The sequence below is a fragment of the Narcine bancroftii genome, chromosome 9 (genome assembly GCF_036971445.1).
Source record: "Narcine bancroftii isolate sNarBan1 chromosome 9, sNarBan1.hap1, whole genome shotgun sequence".
Taxonomy (NCBI): Eukaryota; Metazoa; Chordata; class Chondrichthyes; order Torpediniformes; family Narcinidae; genus Narcine; species Narcine bancroftii.
The window spans coordinates 96,246,877-96,266,880 of NC_091477.1; the positions used below are offsets into that span (position 1 = coordinate 96,246,877).

General features: G+C 41.7%; 1 protein-coding gene across 1 annotated transcript in view; it reads left to right on the forward strand.

Annotated features, from left to right (window-relative positions):
* LOC138742472 (uncharacterized) overlaps positions 1 to 20,004 on the forward strand; it is a 250,679-nt gene that overhangs the window by 91,544 nt on the left and 139,131 nt on the right. Inside the window, exons 8-9 of the mRNA XM_069896948.1 lie at positions 616 to 739; positions 12,299 to 12,398. Coding sequence (XP_069753049.1) covers positions 616 to 739; positions 12,299 to 12,398 — 224 coding nt within the window. The remainder of the gene's footprint in view (positions 1 to 615; positions 740 to 12,298; positions 12,399 to 20,004) is intronic.

Below are 20,004 nucleotides of genomic sequence, written 5' to 3' on the forward strand. Positions count from 1 at the left end.
GTATTATTTAAGAAAAGGTTGGACAGGTGTATGGATGAGAAGAAGATGGAGGGTTATGGGCATTGTGCAGGGAGGTGGGACTAGAAAGGGGTGTTTGGTTCGGTGCGGACTAGAAGGGCCTAATGGCCTGTTTCCGTGCTGTAATTGTTATGTTATGTTACAAACCTGTTCACATTTTGCATTAAAAAATGTCTGATATCAGTCCTCGATTTATTTTAGATCACTTGAATCTGTGACCTTTAGTTCTATTCCTGGGGTCTAAATAATATCTCTAGTCAACCTATTCTACAATTTTGTCTTGTATTTCTCTCGGGCCATTGGTTGAATCTGTTCTATCTAGACTGTGAGCCTAAGTTTATATTGTCTTCTTTCACAGCTCAGATCAAAGCGTTGATTACTTGGTTAATTGAAATAAATAGGATCCTAAAGTGTCTTGACAGGGTAGATCTCCAACATACTATCAAAAGAGATGTTAAAGGCAGATTCTCTCGTATTGACAAAGCATTTAGATGAGCACCTGAAATGAAATGGCATTAAAAGCAAGTGCTAGTAAATGGGATAAGTACAGAGACTATGAAGGATTGTTCCAACATTAGAATTTTTTTTTCATTCTAGGCATATATATGTGATTCCATTCTTTACATGGATTTTGTCCTTGGGAATTATTTTGGCTCAAGCGATTATACGACCAATCACATCCATTTTGACACTAGCGAAAGGAACCCTATTAATTATCACAGTGAGTATGAATTTCAATCAAAAATTCTGCTTTGGTCAAAATGTGTACACCAGCATTTTAAAAAAAAAAGTAATTAAAAGAATTGTAAACACAGAAAAGACTTTAGATGCTGAAATCTGAAGCTAAACACAATCTGCAGAAGGAAATCATCAGGTCAAGTAGCATCGGTGGGAGAAAAAATGTGGTCCTATTTCAAGCAGAATACCTCTATCGACAATAAAGTGTTACAGGTTGAAAAGTCGACTTCTTTTTCTCCCACTGCTGTTGCTTGACCAGCTGTGTTCCTCCAGCAGATTACGTTCAACATCCTTCAAAGAATTAGCTTCATTGGTTCCCATGGGTCAAAAGCAAGATTAAACCAATCTCAATCTTCTCTGCTTTATTTATTGTGCATCTATTTGAACTTTTAAAGTCTGTCTCCATAAGTGTTAATGATGTACCATCATCCTGTTTTATTTTTTCTGGATGTCAGTTTTACATACTAAACAAGATTTTTTTTATCAAGGTTTATCACAAATGTTTTATTTCATTATTATTAAATGTCATCATAAATTATATCATGATAGGATATAATTTCCATGAAGATTCTTTGACAACCCACAATATTTTAAGTAGAAAGTCAATAGAAATCATTAAAACAGTCAATGGAAATCATTTTGGGAGAGGTGTTAAAAGTTGCTGACTCCCTATTGCTCCTTTCAAGGTTACACAAATCCACTGTTTACCCAACTGTTCAATTTGTGCACTTTTAATCATGTACTTAGTGTGTCACATACAGCCATTTTTGCTCTTTTTCTTTCCATTGATGAAACTATAAATCATTGTGCAAAGTAATGACTAAAAAGCACAGGAAAACATTGAAAATGGAGTTGACAGAAATGACAGATGCTTTTTATGCTCTCAGGTGAATACAGTTATCACTGATCAAGGGTCTGCAACCTTTTGGTGTCTATTAACACCTTTCATTATGGCTTATCTATATCTACTCTAACTTGAAGGAATCTCACAGAACGAACCATGTAACTATAATTCAGTGTAAATTGGCCAACTACAAATCCTCATGGCCAGTTGTTGAATATTTTATCTACATTCAAGTAAAGGATCCAAGCCAGTGGTTCTCAACTTTTTTTAACCTCACATACCACTTTAATGAATCCCTTACTAACCACAGAGCGCCAATGACATAGGCGCTCAGTGGTGAATTTGAGATTACTTAAGGTGGTGTGTGTGAGTGGCAAAAAATAAATGGTTGAGAACCACTGATCTAAGTCAAGTAGAAAATGCAAATGCTTAATTTCAGCCCTCAATGTCTTGCCTCCATCATGTCCCAAATCAGGTTTGATTTTGGGGTATAATATGTGTAAAAGATGTGCTATTGAACCTTCTTTGGCAGTACTCTAATAGTCCCTGCCCAAACTTTGTATTTTATTTTCTCAAAAGTTCCTGTTATTTACATGAAAAAAAATTACCGAGTGGCCAAACTACCTCATTGTTCTTTAGACCTTAGAATGACTGCCATGTAAAGTGCAAGAGGTCAGCAGATATGCCATCTGTTGTTGGGATGCTACAGCTATTGAACATTAAAACACTGGCACATTCAGAGGCAGTGAAAGCCAACATGGCCTAAATCTTGGCTTCAATTCCTTGCTGTTAACCTGACCTAATTAGACAGTGAGAGATAGGACTTACTCTTGATTACCCTGGCTTGCTAGAACGATGAAATGAAATGATGTAATTTGTCTTCTGCCTAAAACAAGCAGCAAATCAGCAAAGCGATTCTTTGAACACTTGTCACACCAGCTTGATGTAATTTACCATCTCCTCCCCGCTGAAAAGAATTGTTAAGGCAAAAAAACTTCTTTGAGAGGCCTCCAATTGTTTCCTTAGGGAGGACTGGTAAAACTGCCCAAGGCTTTTTCAACTTGGAAAGTAGGCACTAAGAACTGTTTTTTTTAATGCTCAAGGGAAAAGACAGAAATAAATGTTTTTCCTTGTCAACTATCATCTCACTCCCATTGGACCATGTTGTCAATGTTGAGCATGTAATATTATATCATATTATATGTATGTATGAATATTTAAAGCTCAAATTTGATGCCAGAACTCTGAAGAATGGCTTAAAGTAATATTGACACATTATATGATTCAGTAATAATTCTAGTCTCCAAAATATCCGCAATCAAATTCTAAATAGTACACTAATTAACGTCTCATTGAGCTATATCCTCAAAGAGGCTGTTATTTTAGATGTGCATGCTTAAGATCCTCAAAATCATACTGTCTCAAGTAAACTGTGTTTCAGTCTGGCTGCATTCAATGTGACCATGATTAGGTATGATCTGACATGTGGTCCTTTAAGGGTTGATTTTAAAAATCTACTTGCCTGATTGTGGTGCCATGAAATGCAACAGTCCTTCTCCTGGCTCCCACAAGCCACCTGTTTCTGATTGCCTCCCTCACGATACATTATCTATCTGGTACCCATTGTCAGTCTTTGTATTCACTGTAAACAATATTTAAAGTGTGTGACCAGCTACACAAAATTCTAAATGTGCTCCTTCAGCTGCCAATAAGATGTTCACTCATCACTGGTCCTATTTATGTGAGTTTCGAAGCTCAGGATATGATATACAGTGATTGCCGATACCTGTCATGTCTTTGGTTGATGTGAACGAATTACTTTGCCATAAACCTCGGTATTCCTTTGGTTTCGAGAACCATATGTGTTAGAGAGGGGTGAATAGTTTTGGTCAACAGGTTACGATAAATCTACACAATAGAGAAGGGTTCATGTTGTTAAGAACACTGGAGCATAGGCCACTGAGGTCCACTGTGTGTGATGTAACTGATTTCTGTACAATTTGTATGATTGCCCATTTCAAGGCAATGCTGATGTTCTATGTATTGAAAACAGCTGGCTGCTCAGTCTTGCATAAAAATTATTGCTGAACTTTGCTTGGTAGTATCGTGATGTCAATTCTACTGCAAGATTGGATACAAATTTTGCAGGGTACCAAAAAAAGTAAGAATACATAAAACTTGGAGAAACTCTACAGGTCACGCATCAATCCATAGCAAGTAAAACGCAGTCAGTATTTCAGGCCTGCACCTTTCATCAGGAACACTTTTGATTTCTTGGTTTTGATGATGATCTCAATTTTCTCTCATTGGCTTTAATCTGATCACAGCTCTAAATTTGCCACTACTTCCCTGCTGAATGCATATTTGCTTTCTTTAAGCTTGATTTTGTCAGAGAACATTTTCTGATTTATCTGGATGATGCTTGCAAGTAGAATTTCATCCTGAGTGCATGCACAATGTTGGATCCCTTGCAGTATCAGATCCATAATTATTAGGAATGTTTTGGTGAATGTTTAAGTGGCACAATGCACTTAATGGTTACTAGTTGTCAATAAGTGCAGACTTTGATCAACATTAAACTGGACTTTGAGGTCTAAATTTCTTAAACTTCTGTGCCTAACCAGTTGGCTTGGATTGAAGCAGAGGATCACTCTCTCTCTCAGTCACTTTGAAATTTCTGCAGACCCAGAGATTTTGTCAATTTTGGGGATTAACGTAATGGAAATCGCCCAATCACTTTGTACCACATTCATCAATACCCCAAATAACTTTAAGTTTGCTTTGCAAAGATGTGCATTTAATGAGATCTCTGCTGCTCAGCCTCTATAAGCCCCTTTCACATTGGCAACCTGCTAAACTGGTGGGTGAATGAACCGCTTTGAAATACTTACAGGGCCATTCACACTGGACCAAGAAAAACCAGTTCTGTGCGCCTTTTCACATTGCCTACCCGGTATCACAGAGCAGGGTGGGGAGGGGGGCTAACCTCCAGTGGTGACTTCCTGAGTGACGTATTACGTACTCGCAGGAAGTAAGATCTCCCCCTTCTCAGCAGTGGCAGATGCCAGTGCGGTTCATATAATTGTCTTGAGAAAAGTGTGCCTCTCTCGCCACGCTGCCAGGTCTTATCAACATCATTATCAACAAGATGATGCAAACACAATCGGAACCTTATCCAGATTGTTTATGTGCTCTTGGCGTGCGGGGGGGGGGGGGGGGGAGGGAGGAGGGAGGAGGGAGGAGGGAGGAGGGGGAGGTGTAGGTGTATGGGATGTTCCTTGAGAAATTGAGGAGAAGTAAGGAGGAGTTTGAGGAGGAGACACAAGCTGAGCTGACTAACCGTAGACGTTTGGTTATTTTGAGGCATTTTGAATGGCTATATAATCGCAGCACTAAGAGAAGACATGGCCCCTCCTTGCGAGATGCTGTGCCCCCATATCATTGTGGCCATTGCTTGCCATCAGACCCATCCCACCCATGTCACTAGTGTGCGTCAAGGTTCGCTATTGGGTTTACGACTATATTGGACTGTGCCACACCCAGTAACCCTAATGCCCTCCTCTAACACTCATTCTGGCGCTGTCCCTGTATATAATAGTAGAAGAATGTAGAAGAGGGACAGACACAGAGACCCATGTTCTGGTCTAATGTCCTTGATAATTTTGATGAACAGTGGCGGAATCATTTTAGAATGTCTCATGGTACTTTCGACCTTGTAATTGAGCTCCTCGAGCCAGAACTGAGACACAGGTCCACAAACTCCCGAAAGCCTAGAGCCTCAGCTCAGATTTGCCATCACTTTGTGATACAACTATGTCTCGATTCATCACTTGTATTTTTGGTGTATGTGTCTCCACTGTGTGCATGGTGGTGGACCAAGTTACTGTCATGTTGAGGGAGACCCTCATAAAACGCTTCATTGACCTGCCGAGTGGAGCTCTCCTTCAGGAGGCAATCGATGTATTTGCAAAGGGAATATCCAATGTGTGCTGGTGCACAATATTCCCATCGTTGCCCCACATGATGACACGGCATCCTACTACAATCGAAAAGAATGGAGCTCCATTGTTCTTCAAGCTATTGTTGACCACAACTGCCGGTAAGGATCATGCCCTGAGTTACAATTATTTGTCTTCACTTATCAGTGTTTTCCATATGTCAATCAAAGCATTGTGCTTTTGTGGTTCCAGCTTCACAGATATGTATGTGGGTTGGCCGGATGCACCCGTAAAGCTCGAGTTCTATCCAACTCGCCCATTTACAGAAAGGTTGACGATGCAGGCGGTATCTCTTCCTATGTGAAGTAAGTCAATATGCCAACTCTACAGTGATGCTTGCAACATGTATATGAAAAGATCTCAAGCATGTGAAAATGCCTGAAGTGGTTTACATATGAGTGTATATATGTACAGGCATAAGGAAGAGATGACTAGAGGAATCAGGTTCGACCTTTGCATGGTTCAACGGCCACGGGAGCACTGGCTGGTTGTGATGTCAGAGGTTGAATGAGAAACCTATACATCTGTATTGCTCTGCCCACAGGTATCCAAGACTGTTAATGGAGTGTAAATCCCTGCACATTTGATCAGGGGCCCCACCTAGCCACTCAGGAATTGGCTGATGAAGGGGTTCACACACCACCGTGCACTCGATCAACGGAAACAAAATTTCAACCACCATCTGAACTCCACGCGGATGGCTTTGGAGAATGCTTTTGGACGTCTCAAAGGTCGCTGGAGGTGCCTGGCCAAATGACTTGATATTAGAACCGTTCTTATGTCTGACAGTATTATTGTCTCTTGTGTCCTATGTAACATATGTGAAATTAACAAAGGGCACTTCTTGGAGGAGTGGATAAGTAAGGAAGCTGATCTCCCTGCATCAGACAGAGTTCCTTATTGGGGTGCAACAGTGGAGGGTCACCAGGCTATACATGAGGGTATTATGTTCATTTTGTGAATGCATCAGGCAAACAACTTAGGATTTTAAGTAAAAGTTTATTGCACATTTAACAAAGTTGTGCACCAGAAATATGTCAACAAGGTAGATCAACATATTTGAAGTTTTCAATATTTAAAACGCGTATAAAAGTTAACACAGCAACAAGTCTATGAACAATTATCAACAAATTTTAAAAAAGCTTTCAACCAGCAATAAACTAAATTTCTTCTTCCAATAAGAGTAGGAGTGAGGAGGTAAGAAGAGGATTAAAAGAATCATCTGCTTGAGATTGTGTCCTGCTTTCCTCCCCACTCACTGGTGTGGAATAAATTGGGTGGTCCATTGGCTGGGAAGATGGTGGAGGGAGGAGGGTGAATAGTAGAGGGAGGTGAACGGATGGTGGAGGGAGGTGGCTGGAGAGAGGAGGGGTGATGGTGGAAGAAGGAGGGAGGAATCTGAAGGCATGCAAGAGCATCAAGCACGGAGATCGGGTCCATCATTAAGCCTGTCTGGGCCTACTTCTCCTGATGAATGTCAAAGATCATCTGAGCGAAACTGTTCACGTTTCTCTGACACTCCTGCTTGTTAGGCTTCCATTCCTGCCTCTCCACCTTTTGGTGGCAATGCACCATCCTTTTCTCCCACTCCTCTTGCCTCTCCTGACACAGGTGGTCGGACTGCAGGTCATCACTGTCGATCTCCCACAGCAATCCCCAGATCTCTGAGATAACTTCCTGCCCCTGGATTCTCTTCCTCCCCACCCCCCCCCCCGATTCCTGGAGAGCAATGGAACACATGGGGAAAAAGAAATGGGCAGGCACTCAGAAAACACATTAGAAAAACTGGACAGCTGCGCAAGCAGTTCTTACCTGGCTGTTGTGTCAGTGCCACAGCAGCAGATGAGGTACTGGGGGCAAATGAAGTATTGGGGGCATTGGTCTCCTTGGTTGGTCCCAAGCTGGTTGAACACAGCGGTGAATCTACGGGAGTCGTCTCATTGAGCTCTATGTTCAAGATCAGGAACGTAGGATTTTCTGACCGGCTGGCACCCCAGATCTGGTAGAATAGTTCAGTCCAGCCCAGTCAGTCCCTCCCAAACCTACCGTAGTGATCAACAACCTGAAGAAACTCCCTCCAAAGAATTTTCCATTTATTGATCACTTGGGGGTTGTCCCAGGCAAACCCCATGTCCCTGAGCCTGGAGGCGATCATATAATGGTCTGTCTTTAATGGTGCCCATTATATGTTCTGATATCTCCTCCTCAGCCCTTAAGAAAAGGAGCTTCCACACCTCTCGATTTTTTTTTTTTCCCCCCAGTTTGACATCATTTTTCAAGACTATAAAAGTACTTGCTACCTGCCCTGCCTCTCGCCACTTGCAGACTAACTTACCTTATGGTCGCACGCACGCAAGGACATCATCAGTGCATCACTGATGGCACCCAGCATACCGGGTTGCCCATTCACACTGGAGCCAATTCAAAACAGATCAGCAATGGTACTACCTCCCTAGGCAGTTAATTTCTGGGTCAATTTGAACCCCCCAATACCGTGTTGGGAGCGTTCACACTGACAGGTGAATCAGTAAATTGCCAGCAACCTTGTGCTCAACATCAGCAAAACCAAGGAGATGATTGTGGTTTCAGGAGTAAGTCAGGGGAACACAACCCAGTCCTCATTAAGGGCTCAGTAGTGGAGAGGGTCAATAACTTCAAATTCCTGGGTGGCAACATCTCCGAGTTTTTGTTCTAGAGCCTCCACATTGATGCAATCAAAGATGACTCTCGTAAACCAGGTGTACCATGGAGAGCATTTTGGCTGGTATGGAAGTGCCAAATCTCAGGACAAGAATAAACTCCAGAGGGTTGTTAACTTTACCTGCAACATCACAAACACCAGACTTCACTCCATCGAGGACATCTACATGAGGTGGTGTCTTAAAAAAGCACCCTCTATCCTCAAAGTCCCCCAGCACCAAGGTCATGCCCTCTTCACTCTGCTACCATCGGGAAAAAAGTACAGGAGTCTAAAGACAAGCACTCAATAGCACAAACACAGCTGCTTCCCCGCTGCCATCAGATAACTGAATAATCAATGAACCAAAGACACTGGGTCTTTTCACAGGAGGCAGGCTTAAAAACCGAGTGAAAAGGTAATTCTTACCTTTAAATGCAGGTCCAGAAAAGCCTGCTCCGATGTCCTCTTTCATCCTGGAGGCGGCTGGGGCGTTGATGTTGCTTTCAGGAGGCATGAGTGCTGGGGCCATTGACACCATACATACTCACTGATAAATGGCCATAATCCCTCATGCAGCTGGAACCGCTCTGCGTTTCCCACCTTCATATTCGGGCTTTTTGATTATGAAAAGGTCCATTGCCTTACTTTTCATGCACTATTATTTTTATATTTTATAATTATGTTGTAATTTGGTTATAATTTGAATGTTTGCACTTCGATGCTGCCGCAAAAGATTGAATTTCATGAATTTTGATTCTGCTAATTACTGGGTTGAAGTGCCAGTGTGAAAGTGGCTTATGTCTAAATCTTTAAATGTATTCAGTTGGTTGCAGCAGCAAACCGAGCAATATTGCATCTTCTCTGAGTATATTCTTTCAAACATCTTGAACCTTTCATCCAGTCTCATCCAAGCAAGGAACATAATTGCTCGTCTGTTAACATAATGGCAATTATAGTGTCCCCTTAAAACTTCTCAGCTTATTTCCCTTCTACCTTCCTACCTAGATCCATTTAGTGTATCCCTCCCCCTCCATGCCCCCCCCCCAATCTTTTTATTTAAGCATCTGCATGAGTTTCAGCACTCCTGAAGAAGGGTTCAGGCCTGATACATTGACTTCCTTTTACTTTCCATGGAATGTGTATGATGTGCTGAGTTTCTCCAGCAGTTGTATGTACTGCATTAGACCCCAGTCGCTGCAGATTTGAGAATCAGAATTTATTGTCATGAGCAAGTCGTGAAATTCAGTGTTTTGTGGCAGAATCTTGGAGGAAAAATTCATATTATGAACCATCTTGCAAATATATATATATATATATCTATATAGATATATCTATATAATAGATATAGATATAGATATATCTATATCTATATCTATCTATATCTATATCTATATCTATATATATCTATATCTATATCTATCTATATCTATATCTATCTATATCTATCTATATCTATATCTATCTATATCTATATCTATCTATATCTATATCTATCTATATCTATATCTATCTATATCTATATCTATCTATATCTATATCTATCTATATCTATATCTATCTCTATCTATATCTATCTATATCTATCTATATCTATCTATATCTATCTATATCTATCTATATCTATCTATATCTATCTATATCTATCTATATCTATCTATATCTATCTATATCTATCTATCTATATCTATCTATCTATATCTATCTATCTATATCTATCTATCTATATCTATCTATCTATATCTATCTATCTATATCTATCTATATCTATCTATATCTATCTATATCTATCTATATCTATCTATATCTATCTATATCGATCTATATAGATATATATATATATCTATATAGATAGATATAAAACATAATAGTGTATGAAAAGTAAGGTGGTGTCTTTGGTTCATTGATTATTCAGGAATCCGATGGTAGCGGGGAAAAAGCTGTCCTTGGGCTATTGAGAGCTTGTCTTTAGGCTCCTGTACCTTCTTCCCAATGGTGGCAGAGTGAAGAGGGCATGGCCTGCGTCGTGTGGGAGTCTTTAAGGATAGAGGCCACTTTTTTAAGACACCGCCTCATATAGAAGTCCTCAATGGAGAGAAGTCTGGTGCCTGTGATGTTGCAGGCAGAATTAACAACCCTCTGGAGTTTTTCTTATCCTGAGATTTGGCACCTCCATACCAGACAGTGATGCAACCAGTCAGAATGCTCTCCATGGTACACCTGTAGAGGTTTTCAAGAGTCTTCAATGACATATCGAATCTCCTCAGACTCCTCACAAAGTATAACTGCTGGCGAGACTTCTTTGTGATTGCATCACCATGGAGGCACCAGGACAGATCCTCAGAGATGTTGGCACCCAGGAATTTGAGGTTCTTGAACCTCTCCACTATTGATCCCTGGGTCATATTCCCCTGACTCCCTCCTGAAGTCTACAATCATCTCCTTGGTTTTTTTGTTTGGAGCCATTATAGTTAATAGTTTCCCATGTTGGACCCATCTGTAGTCACGCCAATATCCATATGAAAGTTTTATCAATCCTGACTTAAATGGTGAAAATGCTGTTTATTTTAGTTACTCCTGCTGGTATATTATTGTATTCAAATTGGTGTCCCTGTATGACTCATCCATATCAATGTTGTAAAGCTCCCCAATCTTGTTTTTTCTTCTATGGGAGCTTTGCTTGATTACCACTACTTTTGTTTGCTATGCTCTCAATAGTTTAGTGTACAGAGGCTGTGCCCTCGTATTTGTGGCAATAAAGCATTTTACAGCTCAAAATAGCTAACAGTTTTCCTTTCACTGCTGTTTTATTTGTGCCACTTATAGTTAAATGATTGAATGTGTGAATCTGCTCCCATCTTATCCGCTGGTTAGTCCATGCACAGTGTTTGCACTAAAAGGCTATGCAGGCTGAAACTCCTTTTATTTTTTAAAGAAACTAGGTTGAATGTCCGACTCCACATGTAGTCATCTAGACTGCCAGTGTTCACCCCTAATCTGAAAATGCACCCAATCCCAGAGGTAAGCCGTTACCTTGTGTATTGAAAAGAGGTTCTGAACTTTTAGCACAATGGGTTCTGATGATGCTGGACTGAAGTAGTTTTACAGTTACTCTACCAATTCATTTTGAAGGGACATGGTTGACAAATCTATTTTTGTGCCACTTTGGAAAAACAACCTACTTCTACCTGACTCTTATTTCTGTGAACAAGTTTTACATCTTGCATTGCCTCTAGGATTTTCCAACTTCCTCATTTGGGATAGACCTACCGTTTGTATTCCCTGCTACTCTGCCAGTTATGAGGTTCATCTTTTAGGTCCAATAATTTTTGTGTATAATATCTATCCCAACCTCTTTCCTCCCCCCCCCCCCCCCCACCCCACCCCCCCAGCTTGACTCCCTGTTTCAACTTTGTGAGACGGGCACTGAGTACCCTGAACTCTCCCCACAATTGTAGAGAGACTTTCCTTTTCATGGTTGTTATCCTTCGACAGCATGTGCAGTGTACGAATAACTTCAGGACTATCACGCACCATATGAAATGACCTGCACTCATTGATCTAACATCACTTTTGGAAGCCATTGTGTGGCTTGAGGAGCACAGACATGTGCACCAGCATCCAATAGCACAAAAATGCCAAGAAGGGGAAGGAGTTGCTTCATACAGTGGGTGCAGGGGGCTGCCAAAGCTGACATGAAATGGCTGTGGAAAGAGAGAACTGATCTTCAATGTAAATTACAATGGAGCATTTATGTTCCTAACATTGCTACAACAGCAATATTCTTGCAAAGGCAGCAACGTTGGCCTAGAGTTGGAACCTCTTCCAGTTGAGGCTGTAATTATCAATCAATTTAACTACAACTGCTGGAATTGTGATAGTAGCAACATCTTGATTGAATGCATGAATTCCGTTGTATTTGCATGAAAATGCTTAAACCTCACACCTGAATTACTCATCAGTTGAGCCATGTTTCTCATTATAAATCTTGCTCAATCTCAAAATTTTGTCCTTCTTTCACAGGTTATAGTGATCTTTGTGGTGGGCTCTGAGATCCATCAAGAAATAAACAATGATTTCTCCTGCATTGGAAGACCCTTTCTAATGGGGACTGTTGCACTTGGTATGTTATTCTTACTGTGTTTTATCAAATTAAATTTTTAGAGGAACTCAATGGGTCAGGCAGCATTCAGGCTGAACCCCTTCATTAGTGGGAAATGGACAGAAGCCCAAATAAAAGGATAGAGAGGAGGGGGAAGGAGCACAGCTGGCAGTTGAATCTAGGGAGGAGAGGGAAGGATTCCCCTCTTGTTTACCCATATTCTACAATATATTTTGCTTAAGAAAGGAGTATGTTTATCTGAGCACTTTTACATGGAAGCATAGTTAAATAGTTTGAGGTATTTTGCGGTACAATAAAGCTAATTATGATATCATTTCTTCAGTTGCTATCAAGTCACATGATAAATAAATTAGTTGTGGTATCAGAGTTTCAAGATTTAAGACAAGACTGACTCAGTTCACAACAACAAATAAGCCTTTCAATGAGTTTTGTGTCTGATTTGTTTAGAACAAAAGGCAAAAATCTTTAGTAGCCATTTTTTAATTTCCTTAAGATACTGTATATCTATTCAGCACTTCAGAGGTTTGATTAGATGAGGAAGAGATATATCCATGCTTTTATGAGCTTTGCATTACCATAAATACTCGTTAAATAGACAATCCCATGTAATATTCCCCCACCCCCAACTTTTTGGCCTAAAAGTCGCATGTTTTCCGTATGACTCATGTGAAAGTTGATTTTTTTTCCCCCCATGGCCCCCCCCCCTATTTTTGGCCCTGACTACTCCTCCATAGGAGATCCCAACACCCCAACCGTGAACCTACCCTTGGCAGCTCGCCCACCGGAGTTCCTGATTCCCTGACCCTGGATCCGAGTTCCAAAACCATGGCCGCCTGCGCATCTGAGCTGCCAATGCTCTGGTCACCTGCCCACCAGAGCTCCCGACAACCCAACTGCAAAGCTGTGCCTTGGCCGCCCGCCCATCAGAGCTCCCAACGTCCCAGCCACAGACTCTCTCCAAGGCCATAGCTACTCTCCCATTTGAGCTCCTAACATCCCGGCCCCTCACCATGAGCTCCCAACGTCCCGGCTGCCTGCCCACCAGAGCTCCTGACAACCCGATCACAAACAGAGCTCCCAACGTCCCAGCCACAGACTCTCTCCTAGGCCCTGCCTACTCACCCATCTGAGCTCCCAATGTCCTGGCGACCCACCATGAGCTCCCAATGTCCCGACTGCCTGCCTGCCAGAGCTCCTGACACTCCAACCACGAACCTTCGGCTGCTCGCCCACCAGAACTCCCAACGCCTCAGCCACAGGCTCTCTCCTAGGCCCTGGTTATGTGCCTGTATGAGCTCCTGATGCCTCAGCCACCCACCCACCAGATTTTCCAATGTCCCAGCCACAGAGTCTCTCCAAGGCCCCAGCCACCCACCAATTCAAGTTCCCGACTCCTCGGCCACAGACTCTCTCCCTAGTCCATGGCTGCCCACCTATCTGAGCTTGAACGGCACAGGTACTTACTGCTGTCTAACATAGCGCCCATGTAAAAGTCAACCTTCCGCCCCCACCCCCCCAAATTTGACTCGAAAAATTGATCCAAAATACTCAATTCTTTCATTAGTATATGCCAGTGGTTCTCAACCTTTTTCTTTCCACTCTCATATCACTTTAAGTATTCCCTATGCCATCGGTGCTCTGTGATTAGTAAGGGATTGGTTAAGGTGGAATGTGGGTAGAAAGAAAAAGTTTGAAAACCACTGTTTTAATTGTACCTAATCGACTTGTTATGTGCATGGTTTCATAACTCGAAAGGAAATAGGCAAACAACAATTTTTCTCAACCAAAATATTTCAGTAACAGTTGCGTCTGGAGCAATGGTTCTCAACCTTCCCTTCCCACTCACATAAGCAATCCCTTACTAATCTCAGAGCACCAATGACATAGGGAATATTTAAAAGTGGTATATGAGTGGAAATTAAAAGGTTGAGAACCGCTGGTATATACGGTAAATTACACCCTCTCTCTCCTACTTTCTGAAAAAACAGTTTTCCCTGGTTACATAAATTATTTGGGGACCCAGTTCATAACATTGTATCTTGTATCTTTTGGTCCAAATTGTAGCATTTTAGATAACCTCAGAATACAGGATGCACTTCATACTTATTTCTGTAGATCACTAAGAGTCTTCATGGAACTTCTTTATTGTTTTAAGTGTGAAAGAATAATGTGGCACAATCTATCCTGTATGTTAAGGAAGCCAACAGTTGTGTAAAACACAAGTTGTGCAGCAATAACTTAATTTTGTGCTAAGGCAGACAGATAATTTTCCTAACAGTTTGTACTGGACATAGGACATAAGTGTGTCCAGTTTGTACTGGACATTCGACTTGTGCACAAACGTACAATTTTTTTTTAATGTGGGAAATCGTCAACAGATCGGGCTGCAGCTATAGGAAGAGAAACCAAGTTAACATTTCACCTTGAATGTGCTTTGTCAGAACTTTGTCAGACAGAAATCCCATCATAAAGCTTCTTCCAATTAGCCATTCCTGGAACAGCAGGGTCAGTGAGTTCGACAAGTAAATAAACATTAAAAAATGCAAATTCTGAAAATTCTGTTGTACTTAATTGTAATTGTTGCGTTTGGCAGCAAAAAAATTCATGTCCACTTGTCTTGTGCCCCACTTAGCACGTGACCAAGACCTCACTTCTCAAGGTATGTTCTAGTGTGCAATGACCATCCTAGGTTAAAAGAATTTATGTGCTGGCATCGTATACTGTTCAGAACGGGAATCAAAGCAAGATATCCTCAATATGAAGGGACTGAGTTAGAGCACGGAAATCTATTGCTTTTTTTCTTGTGACGAGGTGAAAGGGCCTAACAGTTGGCTGTGCCAATCCTTCCACCATTTTCAGTGTGCCAAACTATAGGCCATCAATAAAAATGAATGTCCAGTTTGCATAGCCCTCTCCTTCCAAACCTTTGGGCACTTAATCAGGAACTTTGCTTAAGGCTAATTTCCTCCTTCTCTAAGAATTAACATGAGTAAAAGAATGATCAACAAGGCTCTTGTTGGATGAAAAACATCTGAACCTGCATTTCTGCTACCATTCTTTCCTTCCCTTCTCTCTCCATTTATGATTTTTATTGAGAGGGAATCATACTGCATTTGGAAAGAGTTGAAGACTCATTCAAGAGCTGTCCCTGATTCTCATAGATTGTGCAATTTGTGGTGGTTTTCACTTTGTCTGTGTCTGCATGTTTACACTGTGGGGAATAGCTGGAGATTCAGGGAATGATTCTATCCCTCCTGAGGCTTCAGTGTGTTCTGTCTGCCATTGCTTTGCTTGAGTTGAGATTCAAATTGAATTATAAAAGAGAAGCAGTTCTACTAGCACAAGGGTCTGTAACCACAGGATACCAGCTTTAGATTGTTCTCAGTGTTTTGTCATGACCCACAAGCACTGACTGAAAGGACAGACAGAGGAGATTCAAAAGTAAATTTTGAATAAATTGAGTATATTTGAAGAGGAACAATTTTCCAGGGCTATGTCAAAAGAAAAAGGATCAGTGGACCTCCTGCTGCATGACTCTAAACATTGATTTATAATAGCTCCTTTCACACTCCTCGGAAGCGGGAAAACCTACTGGGCTTGCTACATCTCTGGAGCCTTTCACACTACACCATGATTTCCCTGTAAAGCAGCAACCTGGCATTTTAAAGGGGGTGGGGGGGTGGGGTCCCTGCCTCCAGTGCCGACAATGCAAGAGCAGGTTATGCTTTCAGACCACCAGAAGGCAAGTAGTGAGTTAACTCAGCTGGGCTCTGACGCTTGGTGGGGGCAATTTAACAGGAATTTAACTCGTCTTGCCAGGTTGGGACACTTCACACCACACGATTACTGCAAACGGACCCGCTAAATTAGCCGGTTAACCTACATGAAATGTGGAAGGGGCAGTACAGATAGTCCCTGACTCACGACCATAATGAAGAATTAGTTGTATCTCAGAATGGACGCAAGTTGGAATTGCGTGTGGAGTACTGAGGTCTTTAAAAAAAACTTTTTAATTAAATCTTTTTTCATCATACATTTGACAATAGTCACTTAAAGCTGCCTGATTTTGTCGATTAACTTTGGTGAATCTTTCCACATTCTGGGGCATGCTCACCTTGTGGGGTCCCGGGACTGGGAGTGACCATCTGGATTCCTGTGTGCATGCGCAAGTCTACAGTGGGTTTGTGTATTGGAGTTTGGTTGGTGCATACGTGAGAGTTAAGCGCCCTGATGATATTGAAATTGCATCCTTAACTCTCGTGCGTGCGCCAACCGAACTCCAATACACGAACCCACTGCGCATGCGCCTACCGAAGACTCACAAATCAAGATGGCTGCACCCAGCTTCGCCTGGGACGCTAACTAATAAGGTAAATATGCACATTTTGGCTCTTACGTGGCCTGTATCCCTGTTATAGTTTGTGAAATACAACATAAACCATGTAATTCGGTTGTATGTGCGGATGGTTGTAAGTCAGGGACTACCTGTATTACAACATTGAATGTGAAAGGAACTCACTCAATCAGTGGGGAGCACATTATCTATCGCATGAATATACTTGACCTTTTTGTCAATGATCATTGAACCTCCGCCTTCCTTGCCTTGAGTTGAAGTTATTTATTTTCAGTTTTATTGAACATTTTCTTCATATCCCCCCAGCAACTGATACTACCAGCTCCACTGGCATTTGCTCATTTAGAAAGTACTTTTAGTTCTAGACCATTCTCAGTCCAAACCAATAAACTATGGCTAGTCTTACATTAAACAGTGAAATGTGGACAGGAGGACTAGCCTTTGAGGTTTTACTTGCATTTAGCAAAATAAGAAACTATTTACTTTGGTTTTGGATTAGAACTAGCACACTGCCATTGTTAAATTACTTTCTGATAGAAATAGGAGTAGCCAGACCAGAAGGCAGTTCTTAGACATTTCTACATTATATAATTGATAAAACCAATTTGGCGATAAACCTCCAGCTATTTCTCATACTAATTTATATTAAGTAACAATATTAGGTTGAATGACATTTTATTTAGACAATGACCACCTACAGAATAGATATATAGGTGTACTGTAACACTTCATGGAGGTCATTGATAATTACATTAAGATTCCATCCAGATAAATTATTTAAGAGACAATTTTAATCATAATTAGAATGTGAATGATGATTAAAATCCTTCAGCTTTTGCCCTGTGGTTCCTGCTTCATCTCTACTTCACCACCTTCTCTGAGCAGGCAGGTAGGACAATTGGCTTGACCCATCCGTTTCCTTCTTTGGATACAAAGAGGTGATAATATTGCTATCAGCATTTCACTACCCGTTTTACAAAGCTCTAAGCATGTAAGCCATTGTGACTAGCACATCTACTGTTGAGAGACTCACGCTGGGCTGCAGACTGCTGGAGACTGGCTCAAGACTGGCTGAAGTGGTACCAGGTATCGGAACTGGGATGCGAGGGGGTGCCAAAGGGTTTCTGACTGTTAGAAACAGAAGTACCTTCACAGAAATTGCTCGAGACAAAAATTGAGAACAAAGAACATTTATTATACAACAATGCGAAGTTGGGTGCTTCCCCTTACCCTGGGAATACACACATACACTGGGGCTCACCCAACTTTTATACAGTTTATTTCAGTATAGAAGTACTGAAGTACCCTCCCCCTTACATTCTTCTGCCTCCTGGACGAGTTTGGCATAAGGCAATCCTGTCTGCCTACGTGCTGTTTCTGTGAACTTGGAGGACCAGGGGGTATCCTGTTGGTGTCCCATCATGTCATTGTCCTTATTCACACCTTCCTGACTCTCGGGGCTGACTAACTTCTTACATGCAGAACTTGCTAATTCTGTCTAAGGCTAGAAGACCCTTATCTTATTCAGACTAACTTTACTTCCTTCATTCTATTATCTAATATCTATCCTTATCTTATTCATACTGGTGAACTTGCTGATTCTGTCTAAAAGGCTAAAAGACCCTTATCTTATTCAGACTAACTTTACTTCCTACATTCTAATATCTATTCTTATCCTATTCATACTGGCTTTATTCATTACACATATATCTATACTAGTTTCCTCATCTTCATATATTTATATCAGTTTTACTCATCTCTCACATGACCATGTCAGAGGTTCGGATCTGGAGCTCGGGTTGCCAATTGTTTAGACTGGACTTTGTGTGACTGAGGAAGCGCTGGAGGTAAATCTACGGACACTCGCTGACCCTGAGGGGACTCTTCTTCTCTCTGACTGTAAAAGGCACCTTATACAATTTCTGCTGATGGCAAATCTGTCTGCCTTACAGCAGGCAAAAGCAATTTCACGTAATATGACACTTTCATTACAATGACAATAAATTGAATCTTGAATCTATTGCTCCTTTCACACTGACACCTTGTCCCAGTAATTGATGGCCAATTTACCAGTTAAGGGTCCAGTGTGAAAGCAGGCATCATCAGATGCTGGGGATGATACTACCTTGATGACACCTATGTGCTAATTCGTTCTTCTTCTTTGGCTTGGCTTCGCAGACGAAGATTTATGGAGGGGTATGTCCACGTCTGCTGCAGGCTCGTTGATGACTGACAAATCAGATGCGGGACAGGCAGGCACGGTTGCAGCGATTGCAAGGGAAAATTGGTTGGTTGGGGTTTTTCCTCCTTTGTCTTTTGTCAGTGAGGTGGGCTCTGCGGTTTTCTTCAAAGAAGGTTGCAGCCACCGAACTGTGAGGTGCCAAGATGCACGGTTGGAGGCGATATCAGCCCACTGGAGGTGGTCGATGTAGCAGGCACCAAGAGATTTCTTTAAGCAGTCCTTGTACCTCTTCTTTGGTGCACCTCTGTCTCGGAGGCCAGTGGAGAGCTCGCCATATAACACGATCTTGGGAAGACGATGATCCTCCATTCTGGAGATGTGACCCACCCAGCGCAGTTGGGTCTTCAACAGCGTGGATTCGATGCTTGTGGACGCTGCCAGCTTGAGTACTTCGATGTTGGTGATGAAGTCATTCCAATGAATGTTGAGGATGGAGCGGAGACAGCACTGATGGAAGCGTTCTAGGAGCCGTAGGTGATGCCGGTAGAGGACCCATGATTAGGAGCCGAACAGGAGCGTGGGTATGACAACGGCTCTGTATATGCTTATCTTTGTGAGGTTTTTCAGTTGGTTGTTTTTCCAGACTCTTTTGTGTAGTCTTCCAAAGGCGCTATTTGCCTTGGCGAGTCTGTTGTCTATCTCTTTGTCGATCCTTGCATCAGATGAAATGGTGCAGCCGAGGTAGGTAAACTGGTTGACTGTTTTGAGTTCTGTGTGACCGATGGAGATGTGGGGGGGCTGGCTGATGGAGGACCTCAGTTTTCTTCAAGCTGACTTCCAGGCCAAATATTTTGCTAATTAGCCCAGTGTGAAAGGGACATGGGGGTATCCTGGGATAAAGCAGTGACATGTTGATTATATTTTGCATGAGTGCAGGAATGTGAAGGAAACAAAAGATTAAAAATAAAGTATAAACTTTGCCAACCTATATAAACCTTTATAAATGTCCAAAGGTCCTTGGGAAAGTCACAGCAGGGGAGAGAGAGATGGTGGATCTGCCCTCCCAGAAT